The sequence below is a fragment of the Didymosphaeria variabile genome (assembly GCF_027946475.1).
Source record: "Didymosphaeria variabile strain IMI 356815 chromosome Unknown scaffold_5, whole genome shotgun sequence".
In the NCBI taxonomy this organism is placed as follows: domain Eukaryota; kingdom Fungi; phylum Ascomycota; class Dothideomycetes; order Pleosporales; family Didymosphaeriaceae; genus Didymosphaeria; species Didymosphaeria variabile.
The window spans coordinates 1,866,922-1,888,762 of record NW_026611624.1 but is presented as its reverse complement, the minus strand read 5'-3'; the positions used below and the strand labels follow the sequence as shown (position 1 = coordinate 1,888,762).

Here is a 21,841-nt window from a genome sequence, read left to right as displayed (position 1 = left end):
CGCAAATGACGGGGCGCGATTTGGTGGCCGAGGGCAGCACAGGCGCGGCGGAGTGGTGTCGCCATGGCGCTCTCCCAAGATGCGCGCGCTTGGCGGGAATTGGCAGCGGCGGACTGGTGGCCATGGCCAGGTCTGACGCTTGCATTTGACGAGGCTCGGGAGCTACTGGCTAGCTCATGGCGGGCAGTGCTCGCTGGGCGGCGAATTGCGCACGCCGCTGGCTCTTGGCCGCGATACGTGTGCGGTCCCGCCTCGCACGAAGCGTGAAGAAGCTTGGCCTCATCTCAGAGCAGCCCGAGACGCCACGGGCGGCCTGACGCTGCGTCTCGACTGCCGGCTTCTCGCACCACGCACCACAGCAGCATCCGGAGCACAGCAACAGCGATCGTGTGGGGAACGCAGCGGCAGAGGGCAAGTGAAACGCACAGTTTCGAGGCTAAAGGGCTGGAGCAGGGTCTCCATGTGTAGCGAGGCGCGAAAAGACGCCGGCCAAGCTAGGCCCAAGACAGCCCCTCGGGCACGCTACGCTGCTTGCGGTTGGAGGTTTGGGGCAGTGCATCGCAACTCTCTCTGGGCGGTGGGAACAGCAGACGCTTGGGCGGACGCAGAGTGCACGTCTTCACCCTGTTCCGTGGACTCGATATCCGGAACGTCCTCCAGTGCCTTTTTGATCGCCACTGCTTGTCTCCCGCGCGCTCAGCGACCATGTCTTCGTAGTCGCCGTCCTCTTGCTTGTGCACCGGCCTACTACCACACTACACTGCCACGCCGAGACTCTTCTTCACCATCATAGACCCAGCTCCTCCGCCGCAGCACCCTCCGAAGCAAGCCGCTTCAGCTGTCCTGGAACCTTCACGTGCCTCAAACTCGCCTTTTGCCATCCTCCACGCAAGCGCCGAGACAACAGGCGTGGGTCGCTTTATAGCTTTGCGGGCCTTCTCCATCAGCAACAACAGCCGCCCAGGTGAGTACAACGGGGCTGTGTAGACACCCCAGGTCCGCTGCTGAACGCCCACCACCAATTCGCCCTCAGCTAACCCCAATCCTCGCTTCCCCAGCCGAGAGAACCTCCTTCCTCCGCTACTACCGTCGAGGAAGCCGCGATACTCCCAAGAGAGACTCAGCCTCGTCTTGCGCCTAATCACACCTCCTTCCGCGCCTTTATCAATTTGCGCGCCCAACCGCATGCTTGACCGACCATCACACCGGCGAGACGCCCTAGCATATCCTTCCGCCGCACCCATCGCTTGCCCAGCATAGCCTACTTGTTCCTCGTACAGCCCCAACACGCGGCCCCTGCTACAGCAAGGCAACCCTCATGGCTGATAAAGACGTGGAGGCGCGGAACACGCCTTCGCCAGGTCCTGGTAGACGACAGAGAGCTCCTACCATTACCATAGACACTTCGGCTGTCAACCCCAACGACACTACCATGGGAGATTCTGTGCCATTGGGCGAGCTGCAGGACAACCGCTCATCCTCAACACAACACAACGACGGTGGAGATGTCTCTCCAAGCACGTCCAAGCAGCCCACAACAGAGCTTCGTGCTACTAACTCTTTCGAGAGCCGCAAGAGCGGCGAGAGTAGACCGACTTCCCCTCACAACGTCTCGTCACCTTCGAATTGGGGTACCACATCCCAGGGCTTTCTCAATGTGCCCGGACGCTCGCGCGGAAACTCTTTCGATACGGAGAACGGCGAGTCGACGTCCAGCGGTACATACATACCTTCCTCACAGGGCGAGACCATGCGTGGGGACCACAACGCCAATGGTATAATCAACGATGAGGATGCGCTGCGTCCAGATCCTGGGACAGAAGCCGACTTTGAAGTCGAGAACAATCCCTTTGCGTTCTCGCCCGGTCAATTAGGGAAACTTTACAATCCAAAAAGCTTGGGTGCTTTCCACGCATTGGGTGGTTTAGACGGACTCGAAAGGGGTCTGAAGTCAGACCGGAAAGCAGGACTAAGCGTTGACGAACGGCACGTTGACGGCACCATCTCGTTTGAAGAAGCAACCACCCCGAGTTCTACGCATGCACCAAAATCTTCGCCAGCCAACGGAGCCCAATCCGCTGATACAGCGCAAGATGCGGGCGATGATGCTTTCGCCGACCGAAAACGGGTTTTTAGCGACAACCGGTTACCCGAGCGGAAACCCAAAAACATCTTACAGCTGGCCTGGATAGCTTACAACGACAAAGTCTTGATTCTTCTTACAATTGCTGCCATCATCTCATTAGCCCTCGGCCTCTACCAAACATTCGGCGTAAAGCACGAGCCCGGTGTGCCCAAGGTTGAGTGGGTCGAAGGTGTAGCCATCATCGTTGCCATTCTCATCGTCGTCGTCGTTGGTGCTGCCAACGACTGGCAAAAGGAGCGACAGTTCGTGAAATTGAACAAGAAGAAGGAAGATCGCTATGTCAAGGCCATCCGGTCCGGACAGTTACGCGAGATTTCCGTATACGATATACTTGTCGGTGATATCGTCAATCTGGAGCCTGGTGACATGGTACCTGTGGACGGTATTCTTGTTCAAGGCCATGGCGTCAAGTGCGATGAGTCGTCCGCCACCGGTGAATCTGATTTGCTGAAGAAAACTCCGGCTGACGATGTCTTCCGGGCCATCGAAAACCACGAATCGACAAAGAAGATGGATCCTTTCATCCTCTCTGGTGCCAAAGTCTCCGAAGGCGTTGGCACTTTCTTAGTCACCGCTACCGGAATTCACTCGAGCTATGGCAAGACGATGATGTCTCTGCGCGAAGAGAGCGAGGTGACGCCACTGCAATCGAAGCTCAACACGCTCGCTACATACATTGCAAAGCTCGGTGGCGCGTCCGCTCTGCTCCTGTTTGTTGTTCTCTTCATCGAGTTCCTCGTCAAGCTCCGTACCAGTACCGACACGCCTGCTGAAAAGGGTCAAAACTTCTTGGATATCTTGATCGTCGCCATCACCGTCGTCGTTGTCGCGGTCCCTGAAGGTCTCCCACTTGCCGTGACGCTTGCTCTCGCTTTTGCTACCACTCGCATGTTGAAGGACAACAACCTGGTACGACTGTTGCGCTCCTGCGAAACCATGGGTAATGCTACAACCATTTGTTCCGACAAAACAGGTACCTTGACCCAGAACAAAATGACAGTAGTGTCTGGCACCCTGGGAACAGCCCTTCGCTTTGGAGATAAGAAGCTGAGGGCTCCGGATTCGACAAAACCCATTGAAGACGGCGCCAAAGGCAAGCACAGTCTCGAGACTCCCCTCGAAAGCCCGGACGATGTTACACCGTCCGAATTCGTTTCCAACCTTGGCAAAGAAGTTAAAGAGCTGCTGCAGCAATCCATCGTACAGAACACCACGGCTTTTGAAGGACCAGAGGGTGGACCCGATCCATTTATTGGGTCGAAGACTGAGACTGCTCTCCTTGGCTTTGCCCGCGATCATCTTGGCCTGGGTTCCGTTTCGACAGAACGCGCCAACGCGAACATAGTTCAGGTCGTTCCTTTCGACTCTGCAATCAAATGTTCTGGCGCGGTCGCTAAGCTGGCAGACGGGCGTTACAGGCTTTACGTCAAAGGTGCTTCCGAAATTTTGCTCGGTAAATGCGACACCATCGTCTCTGAAGCTACCAAGGAGTTGATCGAAAGACCACTTTCCGAGGACAACCGTGAAACCCTTGAGCAAGTCATCAACACCTATGCTTCGCGCTCGCTGCGAACTATTGGCCTCATCTACCGGGACTTTGAGAGCTGGCCACCTCGCGATGCACGCAAGTCTGAAGACGATGCTTCCCAGGCGGTGTTCGAAGATATCTTCAAGAACATGACGTTCCTGGCGATCGTTGGTATTCAAGACCCCCTACGAGACGGTGTGCGCGAAGCTGTCAAAGATTGCCAGGGTGCTGGTGTATACGTGCGCATGGTCACTGGTGACAACGTTCTGACTGCAAAGGCGATCGCTGAAGACTGCGGAATTCTTGTACCTGGCGGATTGGTCATGGAAGGCCCCACGTTCAGAAAACTCTCGAAACGGGACATGGATGCCGCGATCCCCAAGCTCTGTGTCCTTGCTCGCTCCAGTCCGGAAGACAAACGTAAGCTTGTAAAGCGACTCAAGGAGCTGGGCGAGACTGTTGCAGTCACTGGTGACGGCACAAATGACGCACCGGCCTTGAAGACTGCTGATGTTGGTTTCTCCATGGGCATCGCTGGAACCGAAGTCGCCAAAGAAGCCTCTGCCATCATTCTTATGGATGACAACTTCGCATCGATCGTCAAAGCCCTTCTATGGGGTCGAGCTGTCAACGATGCCGTTAAGAAATTTTTACAGTTCCAGATCACCGTCAACATCACCGCCGTCCTGCTCACCTTCATCTCAGCTGTATCGAGTTCGGACCAGGAGTCGGTCCTTACTGCTGTGCAACTACTCTGGGTGAATCTCATCATGGATACGTTCGCTGCTCTGGCCCTTGCAACCGATCCTCCAACACGTAGCCTTCTCAACCGCAAGCCCGATCCGAAGTCTGCGCCGCTCATTACTCTCAACATGTGGAAGATGATCATTGGTCAGGCAATCTACCAATTGGTGGTCACGTTGATTCTTTACTTCGCCGGAGAGAAGATCCTCTCTTATGACTCTCCGGAAGAAAAGGAGCGCATGCCTACACTCGTCTTCAACACTTTTGTTTGGATGCAAATCTTCAACTCGCTGAATAATCGTCGCTTGGACAATCGCTTCAACATCTTTGAGGGCATCACGCATAACTGGTTCTTCATTGCGATTTTGGCCATCATGATTGGCGGACAGACCATGATCATTTTTGTTGGTGGTCGTGCATTCTCCGTCGTTAGAATCAACGGTGCCCAATGGGCTTACTCGATCGTCTTGGGAGCTCTTTCGCTGGTTGTGGGTGTCATAGTACGACTCATCCCGGATGAATTGGTCGGACGCTGCATTCCATCATTCCTCAAGCGCAAGCGAACTCCTGAAGTAGTGGTGTCGGACGAATACCAATGGAACCAAGGCCTGCTTGAGATTCGCGACGAGCTCGCCTTCATCAAGAGGGTCCGTGGTGGGCGTCTTAGCAACCTCAAGTTCAAGATCGAGCACCCTCGTGAGATCTTTTCCCGGTCCAGGTCAAGTCAGTCACTACCAGGAACACCCAACAACGGCTCAAATGTCGAACACGAGGGCTCGCCTGCACCACCAACGCCTCAGAGCCGCCGCCGCGGTAGATCTCGATCGAACTCTGCTTTCGGGCCAGCTGCCGTCATGGCGGGTATCGTCGCTGGCAGTGTTGCAGGCTGGTCTCCCATTGATCGTCCGGGCGGTGAAAATGACTCGTTGAAATTCTCTCGCAACCGTAGTAGGTCAGACCTCGAGGCACAAGAGGGCATCGAAGTCCACCCAGACACCAAATCGACCGATCCCATACTCGCACCTGATCCATCGGAGTATCGCGGCCCTCCAAGTCAAAACCAAGAAACAACACCAAATTTCAATGTCGGTCCTTTTGCCGGTGATCCTAAATTGCACGGCGACGAACCTAAGTCCTTCCAATCATGAGAGCTTCGCCTCACGTCAAATTTTCATCGATACCCTGGCTGAGCGTCCAGCCTCATTCTTCTCATTCCCAAATTCTCTTTGCCGCCTTGTACAGTTTCTTAAACCACTCTTCTCGACGCGCGGCATTACACGGCGCCCGGCGTTGCTACAACCATCAACAGGGCATGGATGACGGCGGTTTAAGTTTCCTAGCGTCCTACATAATCTTATTAGAGTCTCGTATTGTATAGTATCAGTGTCAAGCAGCCCGCTCGTCTGTATTATTGAATGTTTCTTTATCGAGAATTACACAGCTTGTGGAAGCTATCGATTGATTTGCCTTCTTGAGCGGAGTCTGCTTGCCGGCTGATGCCAGGAAGTTAAAAAAAAAAATGCTGGTGTTGGATTGTCAGCGGGTATATCTAGCAGCCTCCAAATAAGCAAAAAAGGTTTACACAATAACTAATTCTGCGTACGATCTGTACGCCCCGTGCAATGATCTGCGAGTATTCTCGCGAGCAAATGCACTCAACACTTTCCTATAGACCGAACACACGATGATTTATTAGAACAGACTCCGCTAATATCTAGTTCCTACCGTAGATACTTCTTGAGATAGTTCAATACCAAAACGTCCTATTTGATGATCTTTCGCTCGTACGTGGTTTACTGTGTTTGGACTAGAAGGAACGAGTGGGTCCTTCCCCCATGTGAACAAGTGTGGCTGTGCTAACTACGGCCTCCGCCACAGCATGCGTCATCGTCGGAAGCTTCCCTCTGCCTGCTCAAGTCACCTGCAACATCGCCTTTGTCACTCCACTCGACGCACCACAACCCGCCGCCGACACTGACCTGACAAGCTCAATTCGAAAGCCTATACCATTACTCAACATGTGCGGCACTGACTGCTTCCTCATGCTCCTTTCCTTCCTTTTCCCACCTATCGGAGGTACGTTCCAGGCACCAGCAGCTGTACACTTCAACGTACTTTGCTAATCGTGAAAACAGTCTGGGTCAAGAAGGGCGTATGCAGCGCCGACTCCCTAATTAATCTAGCACTCTGCTGCCTCGGCTTCCTCCCGGGCATGATTCACGCCTGGTACATCATCCTCAACAATCCCGAACACACCTACGAGCACGTTCCCGACCACGAACGCCAGGACGGCTCGCGAACAACAACGTACTACTATGTCTCGCACGGGGGTCCGGCGCCTCAAGGTGGTCAGATGAACTACGGCACTGTGGGAAGCCAGCCGAACGCGGGACAGTTTCCTGGACAGCAGACGGGCACCACAAATGCGTTCCCGCAGCCCAAGGCAAAGGGCCAGAATGTGCAACCTCAGCAGGGCGTTGCGGGACAGGAGACCGGTGCAGGGGAGGGCAGCTCGGAGCAGCCTAATGGGCCGCCACCGACGTATGCAGATGTGATCAAGGGCGATCATAAGGTGCAGAAGCCGTAGAGAGACGGACGGAGGGTCCGAAACAAGGGGGAAAGGGTGGTCAAGATGGTGACTTGTGATTATCGCACAAGGTTTTGCGTTCTTTTTCTGGGTTGGTCATCATTAAGCATTGGCGCTTGTATATGGTTATAGGTTAGGCGCTAGCCTGTACGATAGTATTCGGGTCGAATCCATTTGGAACCATACACGGTATCCTACTGTGGTCAAGATTGTGAGAATAGCTGGCAACATGCAGCTGGAAGTGAGATGTGATTATGACACATCTAATTGTTATGACTTCTGCTATCTCAGAAGGCGATGGACCATGCACCCTCGGAAGTAGATAGATTGACTTCACAATGCGCCTGAACAATTTGCAGTCAAGCCTCAGAGAGGGAAATCGGTTGAGATGTGAAGCTTTCAACTGGTAGGTCCATCTCTTCACCACATGGGGTTCATCGATGCAGAGTACCCTGTCCTCCATCGTCCCTAATCTTGCAGCCCTTCCGCAGCAGCTTAAGCGTAGGCTATGCGCTTCTTTAGCGACCGTTTACCACGCCATCCACCCCTCTCACCAAGATGGCCCATGCACTTTGTCCATAATCCGAGCTTCGACTCGGCGACGATGACTATATGTCTCTTTCTGTGGGTCATAGTCCCTTCCCACGTACAATCGGAGACTCGAAGCTGCATGGCCCGCTTTGACGTCCTTCCATGTTTGCTCTTTCACGGTACTACCTCGATCATTTAATGTAGTTTCTACTTTTTGTTTGAATGTCCTGGGTATCATGACTCTTCAAGGGGCGGCGTGCTCTGCATCTTCCGCTTTGGCAGGCGTCTTCTCGACATCGTCGTCAGAATCAGAGATATCGACCGTTTCAGGTCGCTTGTGGGACGACTTCTTCTTCAAACCCTTGCCACTGGAGGGGGCGCTAATTGCGTCCAGATACTGGTCGTCAGACATGCTGGAGTGCAGCTTCGGAGCGTCCTTTGTATCTGCTAGGAATAGTCGCTCTTCGAAAGCGGCGTAGGAAGCATCGGCGTCTTCGTAATGATACATCAGCTTATCCCACTTTTCGGAATTGGTAGCTTTCATAAATGCTTGGGTGATCTCTGCCGCTGTATCTCCACCTGCTTTCTTCACGGTAGGCATGAAAGCCTTGGGTTCGGTAGGCTTTGCACCGTCTTGCGACTCCTTCTCACGTCGGCGTTGGGCGGCTTCGAGTTGATTTATAGCATCGAGGTGATGAAACTGTGTTCGCAATTGTACAAGGCCATTCAGACGTGTGAGGTGGAGCTGGTCTGGCAGAGGTTAGCACGCTCTTCGGCCCAATGTGAAGGAGCTCACGAACTCTTCTTAAATGTACCCAACATGTAGGTTGGGCCCTTGCCGTCCTCTTTCACCAATTGTCCTCCATACGTTTGAGTATTGAGCACATGTCCCTTCTCGTTTGCATCCTCGAAATTGGCAATGTATTCGTCCTCGTTGCCGTTATCATCGAGTGCCGGTTGCGCGGTTACTTCGCCAGGAGGAGCACCGGGGCGGGAAGCGCGGGGCATCGCGCGCTCGAAGCCCGACGCAATGCCGTATGCTTTCTGCCCGAATTGCTTCGTCTTGCGCATGGCCTCTCCCCACCGCACACCGGCTTGCCTATTGAAGTTGGTCTTCATTGGCAGCGCAACGTCGACTTCTATGAAACCGGATTGCTCTTTGACACGCACTTCGGAGGGCACGGCGCCCTCGCTCTTGACGAAGGGTTGATTCGGGCGGCGATTCAGATACTGTAGGACGTAGAGCTGTTGCTCCATCTCGGGAGTGATGAAGACATCGTACTCGGCGATGACTGGGTCGTCCCCGTCCATTACTGCGGCTGAATGAGTGATTGTTAGTCGGGTGAATAAGGTAGTAAAGTAGATCAACGGGCTGTCTTACGAGCCATGGCGGAGCAAACGTGTGCTGCGTCGTTGGGTGAGTGACCGCGAGCTGCGCCAAAAAGTTGCGAGTCTTGTAAAATAGCTGCCCCGCGTCCACCACGCGCCGCCACGCTAGCCCGTGCATCTCCATGACGGCGTTAGAGCAATACCTACCTCCGAACCTCTCCCGTAATTCCTCCTCGCTGCTGGCCGTCTTTCCTCTGGAACTGCTTCGCGGAGCTGCACCACATTCTTGTCGTCATTATGGCCTACCTTGCACCCATCCACCGTCCCAGTAGCATCCGCCATGCCTTGAAGCTCAACTTTCTAGTTGCAGATGAGGACACACTCGTCGTCGCGTAGGTGATTGATGACGACACTCGATCTATCGAACTGATAGGAACTACAGGAAAGCAAATCGCCTCGAGTTCTACACACAGAATGCCGAAGGACTATCCCTTCAGCTTTCGAAAGCCATCTATGGCAAGGTCACCATGCTCCAAAAGCTCCGGCCCGCCCTATCGCCGACAGATCACCTCTTCGTAGGAACAGATCGGTTCATGTACTTCACGTTATCCTGGAATGCGGAAAAAAAGCAGGTCCAGACCGAAAAGACGTTCGAAAGCGTGGCAGATAACGCAGCTAGAGAATCGCAGACTGGGGAGCGGTGCCATGTCGACCCCACCGGCCGATTCATGACGGTCGAGGTGTACGAGGGTATAATCACAGTCATACCGCTAGTGCAAAGAGGGAAAAAGAGGAAGCAAGAGTCGGATATAGCGCATCTGGGCGAGCCCCAGGCATGCAGGTTGCCAGAGATGTTTGTCCGCTCATCCGCATTCCTGCGACCGCGGAATTTAGACGAAAAGGCAAAGCTGGCTTTGCTGTACGAAGACACACATTCGACTGTCAAGCTCAGGATCCGTGCACTTCGGTTCGAAGGAGGAGATTCTGTGGAGCTTGAGGACGGAGAGACCTACTCCGGGGATCTCGAGCTCGGCGCTAGCCATCTTATCCCAATCGAAGCTCCTACCCACGGCCTCATAATTATCGGCGAGACTTCGATTGGATACTACGATGACGAGACTGGAGAGATAGATAGACAACCGCTGGAAGAGGCAACAGTCTTTGTGGCATGGGCGCAGATCGATGCACAACGGTTCCTCTTCGCCGACGACTATGGCCGCCTATATCTATTCATGCTCGAGCTGGACGAGAACAACAAGGTACAATCCTGGAAGCTAGACATAATTGGCCAGACATCACGAGCCTCAACACTTGTATATCTGGACGCAGGACACGTCTTCGTTGGCTCACATCAGGGAGACTCGCAAGTCATACGTATCGCTGAAAAGTCTATGGAGGTTTTACAGAGCTTCTCTAACATTGCCCCCATCTTGGACTTTACTATAATGGATATGGGAAATCGATCAGGCGAAGGCCAAACGAACGAATACTCTTCGGGACAAGCTAGGATCGTGACCGGAAGCGGCGCCTATCAGGATGGTAGTTTGCGAAGCGTCCGAAGTGGTGTCGGCCTTGAAGACCTCGGTGTATTGGGCGAGATGGAACACATCTCCAACCTCTTCAGCTTGAAATCGAACGGCGCTGCTGAGTATGTCGATACCTTGCTTGCGACATTTGTCAGCGAGTCGCGAGTGTTCAAGTTCGATGCTCAGGGTGAAGTGGAAGAAGTGGACCATTTCGCCGGTCTGTCACTAGACGAATCAACATTGGTTGCAGTAAATGTATCACAGGGCCGCGTAGTGCAAGTCACGAGTGGGCGCGTCCGAATTACCGACCTTGATGGTGGCATCATCGTCTCTGAATGGTTGCCTCCGAATGGGCAAGTTATCACGGCTGCTTCGGCAAATGATAGTCATGTCCTAGTGTCTTTAGGAGGCGTCTCCGTAGCTGTGTTGGACGCTAACAATGGTTTGAGTGTGATCAAGGAGAAAACCTTTGATATCGAGAGCCAAGTGGCTTGCGTTGCTCTGACACCCGATTCAGGGTCAGTATGCTTTCTGGGCTTCTGGAAGAACTCGCAGCTTTCAGTATGCTCTCTCTCATCGTTGGAGCCCGACGTCGCAGTCCAAGTTTCGGAAGACTCGGTACCGCGTTCATTACTGCTCACTCAGATCTTTCCCGAGCAGCCTCCAACACTTTTTGCAGCTATGGCAGATGGCACGGTCGTCACATACTCATTTGACACCTCAACGAAGCAATTGTCGGGACGGAATAGCATCATACTTGGGACAAGAGAAGCGACGTTTAGGGCTTTGCCGCGAGGCAATGGGCTGTACAACGTCTTCGCTACCTGCGAACATCCATCTTTGATCTACAGTTCAGAAGGGCGGTTAGTCTACTCCGCTGTCACGGCAGAAAATGCAACCACAGTCTGCCCGTTCGACTCGGAAGCATACCCCAACTCCGTCGCCATAGCCACCTTGGACGACCTGCGCATTGCACTCGTTGACACAGAACGAACAACACACGTCCAAACATTAAAGGTAGACGAGACAGTCCGACGGATAGCTTACTCCCCCCAGTCTGAAGGCATTCGGTCTCGGCACCATAAAGCGAATACTAAAAGGCGGAGAAGAGATCCTCCTCAGTCATTTCAAGCTTGTCGATGAAATACAATTTAAAGAGCTAGACACATGGCCCCTAAAGGAAGAAGAGCTAGTCGAGTCAGTCATCCGCTGTGAATTGCCAGATGGGTCAGGCAACCTCGCGCTTCGTCGTTGGCACCGCATATTTGGATGACCAAGGCGCTGTTGCAGAACGAGGACGCATTCTCATTCTTGAAGTTACGCCCGATCGACAACTCAAACTCATAACTGAGCTGGCGGTCAAGGGTGGATGCAGATGTCTTGCTATCTGCCACGGCAAGCTCGTAGCCGCCTTGATAAAGACAATAGTCGTCTACGACGTAGAATATCGCACAGAAAGCAGTCCTGATCTCGTCAAGTTGGCTTCATTCCGATGTGCGACCGCACCCATCGATGTAACAGTCAACGGGTCGCTGATTGCGATCGCGGATCTTATGAAGTCACTCGTGGTGGTACAATACGAACGCGGCGAGGCCGGGCTTCCAGACACGCTGACCGAAATCGCACGGCACTTCCAGACTACTTGGGCAACCGCAGTGGCCGAAGTCGATGAAAACACCTACGTCGAGAGCGATGCAGAAGGCAATCTCGCGATACTGTACCGCGACCCGAACGGTGTGACCGACGATGACAAGAGAAGGTTGAATGTCTCATCTGAGATGCAGCTTGGCGAAATGGTCAATAGAATACGGCCTATAGACGTAGTTACCGCACCCGACGCAGTCGTTGTGCCGAAAGCCTTCATGGGAACTGTGAGCCTTGTTCCCTTTCCACTTGAAGCAACATGAGCTAATACGGTCACAGGTCGAAGGCTCGATATACCTGCTTGGCCTCATCGCGCCAACGCACCACAATCTTCTCATGACGCTGCAGTCCAACCTGGCGGAGCTCGTAAACGCTCTCGGCGACGTCCCCTTCGCCAAGTACCGCGCGTTCAAGAATCAGGTTAGGGAAAGCGAGGAACCGTTCCGCTTCGTGGATGGCGAATTCATAGAGCGATTTCTGGATGCAGATGATGCGGTGCAGAAGAAGGCTGTAGAAGGGTTGGGTGTGGACGTTGAGGAGGTTAAGGGGCTTGTGGAAGGGCTGAGGAGACTACATTAGGTGAGAGAGCGAATACAAAGGCAGTTAATCGTCGTCATGATAACACGATTATGATCATCAGCGATTTTAAGGTAACCCTCTTCAACACAGCCGCGTACCTCTACAGAACCTATGCCCAAAAATCCAACCGCACGCTACCGTCGCCAATACGCATATCTCATCCACACCGCGCTATCGCCCTCACCTAAGATACCCTTAATACGACGTCTCTCCACTCCAGTTCACGATCCACGTCGACCCATCATTGCCTCTCGCCTTCGCAAGCGCAACATTCGTAGTGCTATGCCACATACATTGCGCTGTTTGCATTAGCTCATCGTCTCCACGATCGCTTCGAAGTCGTCCGGCTTACTGTAATGCCCCCAAGCCCCAAAATCTCCTTCCCCAATCTTTTCTCCGTGATAGTTTGCCTCTTCGCCGAGCCACGCGCGCACGGCGTCGGCGAGAGAGGCGTCGGCGCTGGACATGAAGAGGTTCTCGCCTTGGCCTGGGACACCGGTTAGCATATCAGTCTTGTTGTAACTCGAATCTGCGTACCATCGACTCCAGAGTGCTTAAAGTCCTTTGTGTCCGCTAGGACTTGCGCGTAGTTTTGAGCGTCGTTAGCGAGATTATCATCCCATTGTAGGGGCTGGACACCTTTTCGCGCGCGGGCATCGTTGTGGGTGGTGAGGGCTTCGTTTTGCGCGCCGGAAGGCATTCTGATGGATGAGAAGCAGACAGAAATAAGGGTCTGGTAGTCCTAGATTTGACCATACTGCGGCGAGGTATTTGTGTTTGTGTGGCGTTGGGCGTTTCCTGGCAATGCTCACATTTCGCTTTGAGTTCAGACTCCATGTTGCTTGCGCCGGATATGTAGCTGTGAGACGGGGCCGGGGGGGGGCATTAGTCGATCAGCCGCAGTTTCCCTTGCAGATTATGATCGCATGGGAGTGAGAAATGTGGCTGGGGTAAGATGTCACATGTCGTCATATCGGTATAAGCTCTAAGCATGGCTTAGCTGGAGATAATTTAGGTCATGTAGACTGTTGTACCGAGCTCTTGCATCGCGTTGCCCCGTGGCTTGAATGAAAGGAAAACTGCAGGGACTCTAGAGTCCAGGACTGACACACCTATTCGTTAATATTGTCGTTTTAGGGTTGAATTGCGATTCGAGGCCACTTGTTAATGTGATCCCAGCTATCCAGGCCATGTAAGCACTGGACTCACACTGTAGACGCCAAGGACTTCACAGCGACTTCGAAAAGAATTGGAAGTTCCGATCCATGGAATTCATTGAATTGACGGAGCTAATATAGCAGCGGACGATAGACTTTCTCTCCCTCCTCTAGCATTCGTTCCTCCATTAGCGAACATACTTTTCCGAACCCACATATCTCGATGTCAAGATGTGCTCCTTGCCATATCATACATACATCGTCCCATCAACCGCGTCGTCATGGAGCATTTAACCCAAGATCTGCGCCGCCTTGAAGATCTGGTATATCGCCAGCCCGCTGCCCGTTGCCCACAGCCCGCTCCTGGCGAAACTCTTCGAGTGTTCGTCAATGGAGATGTACGCGACGTTGTAGGCAGCCCTGATCGCGAACCACGCGCCCACGAACATGGTCAAACCCGTCGGATCCAGCTCGCTCGTTCCACCAATCTTCACGCTCGGGCCAGCGACGCGCTCCGCCAGGATCGACGCAAGGACAGCAGCAGCGAAGAGGGGCAGCTGCTCAAGGTTGTTGTTTTGCGCGTTCTCGGCGCGCTGGTACTTGCCGAACACGGCGTCGGGAACCTTGCCCTGCACGTTGGCGGGCGATAGCGAGGCTTTGGGGTTCGTGTTGTTGACTTTGTAGCCGGCGGACTTGAGGAGGTTCATCGCGTAGATGTGGGGCGTGACGGAGAAGACGTAGTAGGCGGGGATGGCGAGGAGGGGGTAGTTGAGCCCCGTGGAGTTGAAGCCTGAGGCCATTGCTGCGGTTTGATGGAGTTGTATTGGAATAGGTATTGCGGAGTGGTTGTATTGGGAATGAGAATGCGACTGCACGATCAATGGAAGTTGGATGCAAAGGATTGGAGATCGAATGAAGGGAGGATGCGGAAAGGCGCTTGCTTGTTTTAAGTCCGTCAAAGCGGCGCAGTCGCAATCAAGTTCCGATTCGCTTTGTCGCGTTGTGACGCGATGTTGTCGCCGTGACGTAACTAGAGCAGCAGCCAATCCGCGGCCACAGGTTATTGTCAATCTGCTCCACTCCACGGATATGAAACTCCAAGAACTTGGCCCAATGGAAGCTGTTCGTTGTGTCTGAACTCGAGTGGACGGTGTACGTAGTCCGAAGCCGAGGCCGAAGTTGCGAGGGACGATTTAGGAAGGAGGTACGTACAGGAGGATTTTCCTATAGACGCGCTTCATAGAGGATGCTTCCGATGTACTGGAGGATCTCAATACCAAAGGAGCAGTAGCTTCACTAGTGTGTGGATGAGGAAACGCCCCAACGATTTCTAGGATCCCTGAGCTGCAGGGATACGTTACGTGTGTTATGCAAGAGACATACTATCCAGATATGAAGTCGAGTTCGAAGTGCTTCGCTAGAACCTTCGCCGCCAATGCTGAGAGTAAAAGAGGTCAATATATTGTCAAGTCATGGCCTATAAAACCAACGGTGCCTTTCAATTAGCAATCATGGCTGTCGATGCACCAGTGGACTACTGTTGAGAGCGCGATGTGCCATCGTTCTATGAGTCTGCGTTGGGAAGCAATAATAGCAGGTGCTATCCACCGAGACTCATGGTCCACACTACTGCTCGTTTTATCGATCGCAATCATAGCTGTCGAATTGGTTTTCGCTGTCCCTATTGCTACGGCAGCTATGGAAGGAGCAGTAACGAATGTGTAGAACTTGCAATGATAGGTGCAGTGGTACTTTATGCAGAATCTTAAATCAAATAGAAATGCTTAAGGAGCTGACGGTTCACTCCAATCTCTCGTGGATGCGGGCCAGTTGTTCTTGATTCTATCCCAGCGTCCCAAATGGGAAAGGCTCGACAAGCACGTGATGCACCAAATCTTGGTCGTCGAGCGGAAAAACTTTCCCTGTCGGCTTTCTTTTGCACTCCTCAACCCAACCATCACTCGCAGAGCCGCGACTGGAGGCTTGTGGTCGATCCACTTCATCCGAAACCATGCCTGTCCCAAGCATGGCACAGCCGGTCAGCGTTGCGCCGGTCTCCCGCAAGCAGCGTCTTGAGGCGGCTCTATTCCACGACCTCGGTTGAGTGCGGAGTTCGTTCTAGCTGCACCGCGCAGGAACACTACCCCACGAATCATCCCCACATCGCAGAGCGTTATACCAGCACACATACAATGAGGACGGTGTCAGCGATAGCTTCACCTTTGAGGCGGAGTGCACCAGTTGCAGTTCGGCAGCCTTCGCGAAGATGCTTCTCCAGGACACACAATATCCAGGCAAACTGGGGCTTCATTGGTCTGGGGCGTATGGGTGAGTTTCGACTACCGCTCACATGACTAGGAGTTTGGGCTGACATGCGTAGGCTTTGCCATGGCTAAGAACCTGAGAGCGAAGATTCCCGCTGAAGATACACTGTTTGTCCAAGATGTCAACACAGCCGCGTCTAAGAAGTTCCTTGAGGAGAACCCTACAGGAGTTCGTGTCGCGGACAATGTTCGAGAAGTTGCCGAGAAAGCAGTACGTACTCCTCTTTTACACGCCCTGCTTCTCATGATGAAACCCAAAATTTTCCTTTAATAACTATGATCTAAGTTGGGGGTCATTTCGGTGGCCCCTTCTCCTGATTATACCATTCTAGCCAATCCTCTGACGCAGTCGTATATATAAGAGCTTTCAAACAATGGTACAAAGTTGGAAGCGCATACTAATTCGGCAAAGGAAACAATCATAACGTGTCTGCCGGAACCGCAACATGTCGCAGGCGTCTATAAACAGATGCTCGAGCCACCCACACTCCTCACAGATGGCTTCACCAGCAAGCAACGCCTGTTTATTGACACTTCAACTATCGACCCTATGACCTCTGGTCAGGTAGCTGACGCCGCGCACTCCTCTGCCCAGGGTAGGTTCATTGACGCTCCGATGTCTGGCGGTGTTGTCGGTGCCCAAGCGGGCACTTTGACATTCATGATTGGCGCTGCTCCCGACGTGGTTGAGCGTGCAACCGCTGTCCTTTCTCTGATGGGTCGACGCGTCCTGCACCTTGGGGAACAAGGCGCCGGTCTCAAAGGCAAGCTTGCAAACAACTACCTTCTCGCCCTCAACAACGTTGCCACCGCTGAAGCCATGAACATGGGCATTCAGTGGGGTTTGGACCCTAAGGCTTTAGCTGGTATGATCAACATCAGCACAGGAAAGTGTTGGCCTAGCGAGGTCAACAACCCCGTTCCTGGTGTAATTGAGGGTTCGCCGGCTAGTAGAGGTTATGAGGGCGGCTTTGGAGTTGCGTTAGCCAACAAGGATTTGAAGCTGGCTTTGAAGGCGGCGAAGGAGGCAAACATCAAGCTGGTGCTTGGGGATATGGCGAAGACATTGTACGACGAAGTTGAGAAGTCGGAGAACTGCAAAGGACGGGATTTTTCGGTCGTCTATAGGTATCTGGGCGGGAAAGAGTAAACATGAATCTACACCAAATTGCCCTCAAGAAAAGGAAGAAAGCTGCTGTCGTTCTCGGGTGCGCCTTTTAGCGAAGTGCCTTTGAGAAGTACGCTGACCCGTTCCACAGTGTATCAACCACTGAATTTATTCTACAGACCTGACCCTCATACAATACAATACACTATCATAGCTACAACTGAGCTGTAGTCATGGCTTTTCATAACGGCTTTATGTTTCGGCTAAGTTCTCTAGCTGAACTGAGCTGGTAGCGTTCGGCCCCCCAACAGGCAACCTCGCCCCACGACGTCCACCAACGCACGACCGCCCTTTCCGTCATTGACTAGGGCGCCATGACTTACTTCGCCCTGCAGATATGTTTCCATCTCCGTCGACGCTGATCGATTCACACATCCCGGCGGCGCAGTTACTCGTGACTCATATACACCTGATCCCAACTTCACAGTCAAACGATGGTTCGCACCCCCCACTCAAGCAACATATAAAACCTCTTCCGCCATGGACCTCAACACTCTACCCAAAGCCAGAATGAATTCAGCGCACTCTACCCTCCAAATGGGAAACCTAACCCCGCCAGAGGGGAGCCCTAAGAGCACAGCGACAATCGCTTCCTACGTGGAAGCACACTCAAACAATAGTCCCGAGACTATGGCGACAGCTATCTCCCCCATGGAGAGTTCCGCAGGTAGCTACCGCAATGCTCCAGTGACGACCGCTGTTCAGATGGAAGATCCGAGCCTTCAGCCACGCGAGGCTGCTGAATGGGCCAACATACTTCGCTCTCAGTTATCGATCGTTGCCTCCTCCCACAAATCCGAGACTGATGTCCGGTCTTCATCTCCACTAGTTAATGAGATTGTCATGCAGGCACCGCGTCGTCGAGCCGCCAACCCAGCAGTTGCTGCGATGGCAAACAAAATCGCGCAGCTGCTTTATCCGCATCACAGTAATCAGGTCGGAGCGATCATACAGTACGAGAAAGACCTGGTCACTTTGCGAAACCTTGTCGTGGACCAGCGGAAACGCGTAATCAGCGAGAACACCAAGCGGAACGAGCTCTTTGACTGGTCGAAACGGATTCTGAAGCAGGGTGCTTGGGATCCCGCCACCGATCTATGGTCACTCGACGGTGCCCCAGCCCTTCCGATGCCTGTGCGAGTTGCAGAGGCAGAAAGCCTAGAGCCTTTCTTCGAGCATCTCGCTCTTGACGGCACCGAGGCCAAGTCCTCGACAGCTCGCGCCGCGGCAGATGCGACTGAGATCGAGGAGCCATACTATGATGTAAAATCTCTAGAGTTCGAGCGGGGTGTACTCTACTCCGACCGTCGTTTGGACCTTTGCAAAATGGTCCTTGGTCCAACACACATCGAGAGTCTGATGGAGAGCTTGAAGACGAACAGGTTCGTCGCGCATTTCCTGCTTGGCAATAACATTATCGGTCCGCATGGTGCTCGGTGCATTGCAGATTTTGTCAAAGAGTTCCCGAACCGAATGGACACCTGGTACCTTGCGGGTAACTGCATCGACACAATCAGCTGCGCCCTGCTCGTCGATGAATGGGTCAAGTCGTCGGTCGTTACTAATATTTGGCTCAAACGCAATCCTCTGATGCCAGAATCTGCCGACGATATCTTCCGGTTAATAACAGAGACGGCGAATTTGCGCACTCTGGATCTTGACCAGACTAAGTTGGGTGACGTTGGTGTCACCAAGCTGTTCAATAAGCTTGCCAACTATACACCGGTGGATCCCCTGTCGCTTCGGCATATCTATCTGAATGCCGTTGGTATCGGTGCAAAGGGAGCGGCAGCGATTGCAGAATATCTAGCACTGCCCGACTGCGAGCTCGATGCGATTTACGCCGCCAACAACCCACTAGGCAACGATGGTGTCATTGCTCTAGCCAAAGGTCTGAAGAAAAATCAGTCACTGACACGACTGACACTCAACTCTGTTGGTATGAGTGACGATGGCGCGATCGCTGTGTGCGAAGCTCTGTGTGAGCATCCATCCCTGAAAGTACTTGATATTGGTCAAAGCTTCGCGACTGCGGACCTGGGTTCTCGGTAAGTGCAGTCCTATCATGGGTACACGGTGCTCGTGGAAAGTCTCGGTACACTGTTGTACCCTGGGACGAGCGAAGCAAGATCCAACCTTTCCCTAGTACTGTACCCATGACGATATTGCACGTGCTGATTTTGAAAAGATACAATTTCATTACCGACCAGTCGGCGAACGCTATCCACAGCCTAATCAAGTTGTCACCGAACCTTACCTATCTTAACCTCTCGCGTTGCGCCCTCACCCACGCCGGCCTCAACAGGATCCTCGCTGTAGTCAAAGGCTCACTCACGCTCCAGTACTTCTTTGCTATTACCACCCACCCACAGGAGAGGACTGCCACCGCTGTAGCCGCTGTTCAGGAGCACGCCAAGCTCTCGAAGCTCGTGCACGCTACGCTCGAGGCCAACGTCGAGCGGATTTACGGCGTGAGCTATCAGGAGTTCTTGGCTGACTACAAACGCTGGCTTGTTAACGACAAGTCTGACGTGCGGAAAATCGACTCGGTGTATCGGAACCGCGACGCCGGAATGGCGCGTCGTGGATTGAAGAAGTTGGACAAATGGTGGGACGAGGGCGACGAGACTTTGGATATCGTCTCGAAGGATATCATTAATCATGCCTAAGGGAATAATCATGTATTAGTGTGTTGTCTCAAGAGCTTGAGGTTGTGTCCTAGCATGAGTAACATCGTCAATGGTTTGGTTTGGGACATTACGGGAAGTCTATGCGAGAATCCAATAGAGTTTGATAGGGCGCGGTGTCAACGATTTCCCTGCACGCATTAGGAGTTGAACAACGTCTCAGTCCATAGACTTTGAGGAGAACTATGCTGGAAGCACTCAGAAGGATAAAGCCGCTCGAAGCGGAATACCGCCCGACAACCCTGATGCGTCTGGCCCTACCAGCAGACTTCAAGAAGTTCGAAGTAGTGGATACGGATGCGAACGCCAATCGCCCCTTATCCATCAATACTCAGTTAGGTGGACTCAAAAAGTATGACTTGAACGAATGGCATTTCTACATCGTCACGATACGTACGACGACGACGACGCGATTATCCAATGATTATGTGGGCATCATTGGACCACGAAGGGATGGACTCGTTGAAAAGCAAGTTTTCTCGCCTCTGTATCTGCAGACGTTGCGCCAGCAGCAGCATGAGACTTCACTGTTTTACGGTTCCTCACGTTCTGCTAGTAAAGAAAACTCACATGCATTATCCGGTAACACCTCAACATACTGGCATTGTGCCAACCATAAACTCTTCCAATCTGGCGAAAGTATGAGCTGCCTAACATTGAACCTGCCCAGATCTGTACCTCCGCCGTTCTCCGCCATGATGATTTCGATGATATGCGCGATCCGTAGGAAGAGCCGTAATTGCCTAAATCTGAGGGTTAAGACCCCAGAGATGGATTCGTTCGAATAGTCTTCACGGGCAGTGGCCGTTGAGGGAGAAATGCGATGGAATCTTTCGAAGGCAGAGAAGACCCGACGGATCCTCGAGATGAGCCAAGAGAAGTGAGTGTTAGTACCTTGTCAGTAGTGCGGTGCATAGGTCTCGTAAAGTGCGGTTGTATCCGAACGGCCACCACCCTAAACGAAGAATTGCCTGTTTTTCTTCGAGCGGGTCGTCTTCGTGGCACAGCGGGGATCTGGAGGAGTTGATGAGAGCCATTTCGAGCACAGATCCACCAAATGATGCCATTACATGTTTGCCCCACCGGAAAAGCGATATTAGGCGGCGGTGAACGCGTTGCTCTTGACCTGGCGTCGATCTTGGATTGTGGTGAGAGGTGTGATATAGTCACGATGATACCATAGTACTGAACGGAGGTCTTTTTCCACTAGTTATATGATCACTGCACGGAAGAGGTATTGCGGGCACTGTATCGAGCTTGCTTTTACGTGCGAGACTTGCTGAGTGGTCCGGTCCGTAGTAACGCTGGGATTTACAGTGAACCACGAATATTGACCACGATGGAATGGATCACTAACAGTTTGAAGCGAGAAGAGTATCGTGCAGATAGAATTGGAACACTAGAGTTTGAAAGTTGTTGAGTTCTCCGGGGACCACTCCTGAACAAAGCGCTGGTGCTGAGGACCACGGAACATATGCAAGCTGATTGGCCAGAATTTGTTATGCTCTTGTCGGCCACCTGTTTCGGTATGCTTTGTTTTTGTGTCCATGAACGTGACTACGATTGCATTGAAATCTGCTGTCAATGACTCCGAGGATGCGCTGACATGATGTTTCACTCAAAAAGATTATGTGTCCTTCACAAAATGCTCCACTTCGGTGTAGTGGCAAGCCTGATATTGATCATTTCTCATAATATTCAATTGACGTCCAAGGTCATAGCCCTAAACGTGTGGCTCTTCAGCTTTGCGCGGATCCTTCACCGCTCATTATACGGGTGGAGTAGTCAAAGGAGTGACTACGACGATAAAGATTCACACTTTAGCGTTCTCCCTAGGATGACTTCCTCCGACCTTAGCAATACTCACGCGCCTGTCTATTCACGTATCGCA

The 21,841-nt window shown here is 52.7% G+C and overlaps 8 protein-coding genes across 8 annotated transcripts; 5 read left to right on the top strand and 3 right to left on the bottom strand.

Moving 5' to 3' along the window:
* Positions 1 to 1,318: 1,318 nt before the first annotated feature.
* Positions 1,319 to 5,566, top strand: PMC1_1 (plasma membrane calcium; the record flags this gene model as incomplete). Its single annotated transcript, XM_056215869.1, has 1 exon — positions 1,319 to 5,566. One exon carries the CDS (start codon positions 1,319 to 1,321, stop codon positions 5,564 to 5,566), a length of 4,248 nt encoding a protein of 1,415 aa, XP_056070116.1.
* A 731-nt stretch (positions 5,567 to 6,297) lies between these two features.
* Positions 6,298 to 7,005, top strand: N0V89_007102 (uncharacterized protein; the record flags this gene model as incomplete). The annotated part of the gene is made up of 2 exons (XM_056215868.1): positions 6,298 to 6,301; positions 6,554 to 7,005. The coding sequence occupies 2 exons, from the start codon at positions 6,298 to 6,300 to the stop codon at positions 7,003 to 7,005; spliced, it is 456 nt and encodes a 151-aa protein (XP_056070115.1).
* Positions 7,006 to 7,780: 775 nt separating this feature from the next.
* On the bottom strand, positions 7,781 to 8,924 carry N0V89_007101 (uncharacterized protein; the record flags this gene model as incomplete). Its single annotated transcript, XM_056215867.1, has 3 exons — positions 7,781 to 8,286; positions 8,337 to 8,855; positions 8,918 to 8,924. The coding sequence occupies 3 exons, from the start codon at positions 8,922 to 8,924 to the stop codon at positions 7,781 to 7,783; spliced, it is 1,032 nt and encodes a 343-aa protein (XP_056070114.1).
* A 238-nt stretch (positions 8,925 to 9,162) lies between these two features.
* On the top strand, positions 9,163 to 12,614 carry N0V89_007100 (uncharacterized protein; the record flags this gene model as incomplete). Its single annotated transcript, XM_056215866.1, has 5 exons — positions 9,163 to 9,257; positions 9,308 to 11,408; positions 11,434 to 11,602; positions 11,670 to 12,262; positions 12,315 to 12,614. The coding sequence occupies 5 exons, from the start codon at positions 9,163 to 9,165 to the stop codon at positions 12,612 to 12,614; spliced, it is 3,258 nt and encodes a 1,085-aa protein (XP_056070113.1).
* Positions 12,615 to 12,922: 308 nt separating this feature from the next.
* Positions 12,923 to 13,314, bottom strand: N0V89_007099 (uncharacterized protein; the record flags this gene model as incomplete). Its single annotated transcript, XM_056215865.1, has 2 exons — positions 12,923 to 13,101; positions 13,152 to 13,314. The coding sequence occupies 2 exons, from the start codon at positions 13,312 to 13,314 to the stop codon at positions 12,923 to 12,925; spliced, it is 342 nt and encodes a 113-aa protein (XP_056070112.1).
* Positions 13,315 to 14,061: 747 nt separating this feature from the next.
* Positions 14,062 to 14,571, bottom strand: N0V89_007098 (uncharacterized protein; the record flags this gene model as incomplete). Its single annotated transcript, XM_056215864.1, has 1 exon — positions 14,062 to 14,571. The coding sequence occupies one exon, from the start codon at positions 14,569 to 14,571 to the stop codon at positions 14,062 to 14,064; it is 510 nt and encodes a 169-aa protein (XP_056070111.1).
* Positions 14,572 to 15,963: 1,392 nt separating this feature from the next.
* Positions 15,964 to 17,245, top strand: N0V89_007097 (uncharacterized protein; the record flags this gene model as incomplete). Its single annotated transcript, XM_056215863.1, has 3 exons — positions 15,964 to 16,099; positions 16,152 to 16,306; positions 16,508 to 17,245. The coding sequence occupies 3 exons, from the start codon at positions 15,964 to 15,966 to the stop codon at positions 17,243 to 17,245; spliced, it is 1,029 nt and encodes a 342-aa protein (XP_056070110.1).
* Positions 17,246 to 17,800: 555 nt separating this feature from the next.
* Positions 17,801 to 19,932, top strand: N0V89_007096 (uncharacterized protein; the record flags this gene model as incomplete). The annotated part of the gene is made up of 2 exons (XM_056215862.1): positions 17,801 to 19,202; positions 19,322 to 19,932. 2 exons carry the CDS (start codon positions 17,801 to 17,803, stop codon positions 19,930 to 19,932), a joined length of 2,013 nt encoding a protein of 670 aa, XP_056070109.1.
* Between the last annotated feature and the right edge of the window lie 1,909 nt (positions 19,933 to 21,841).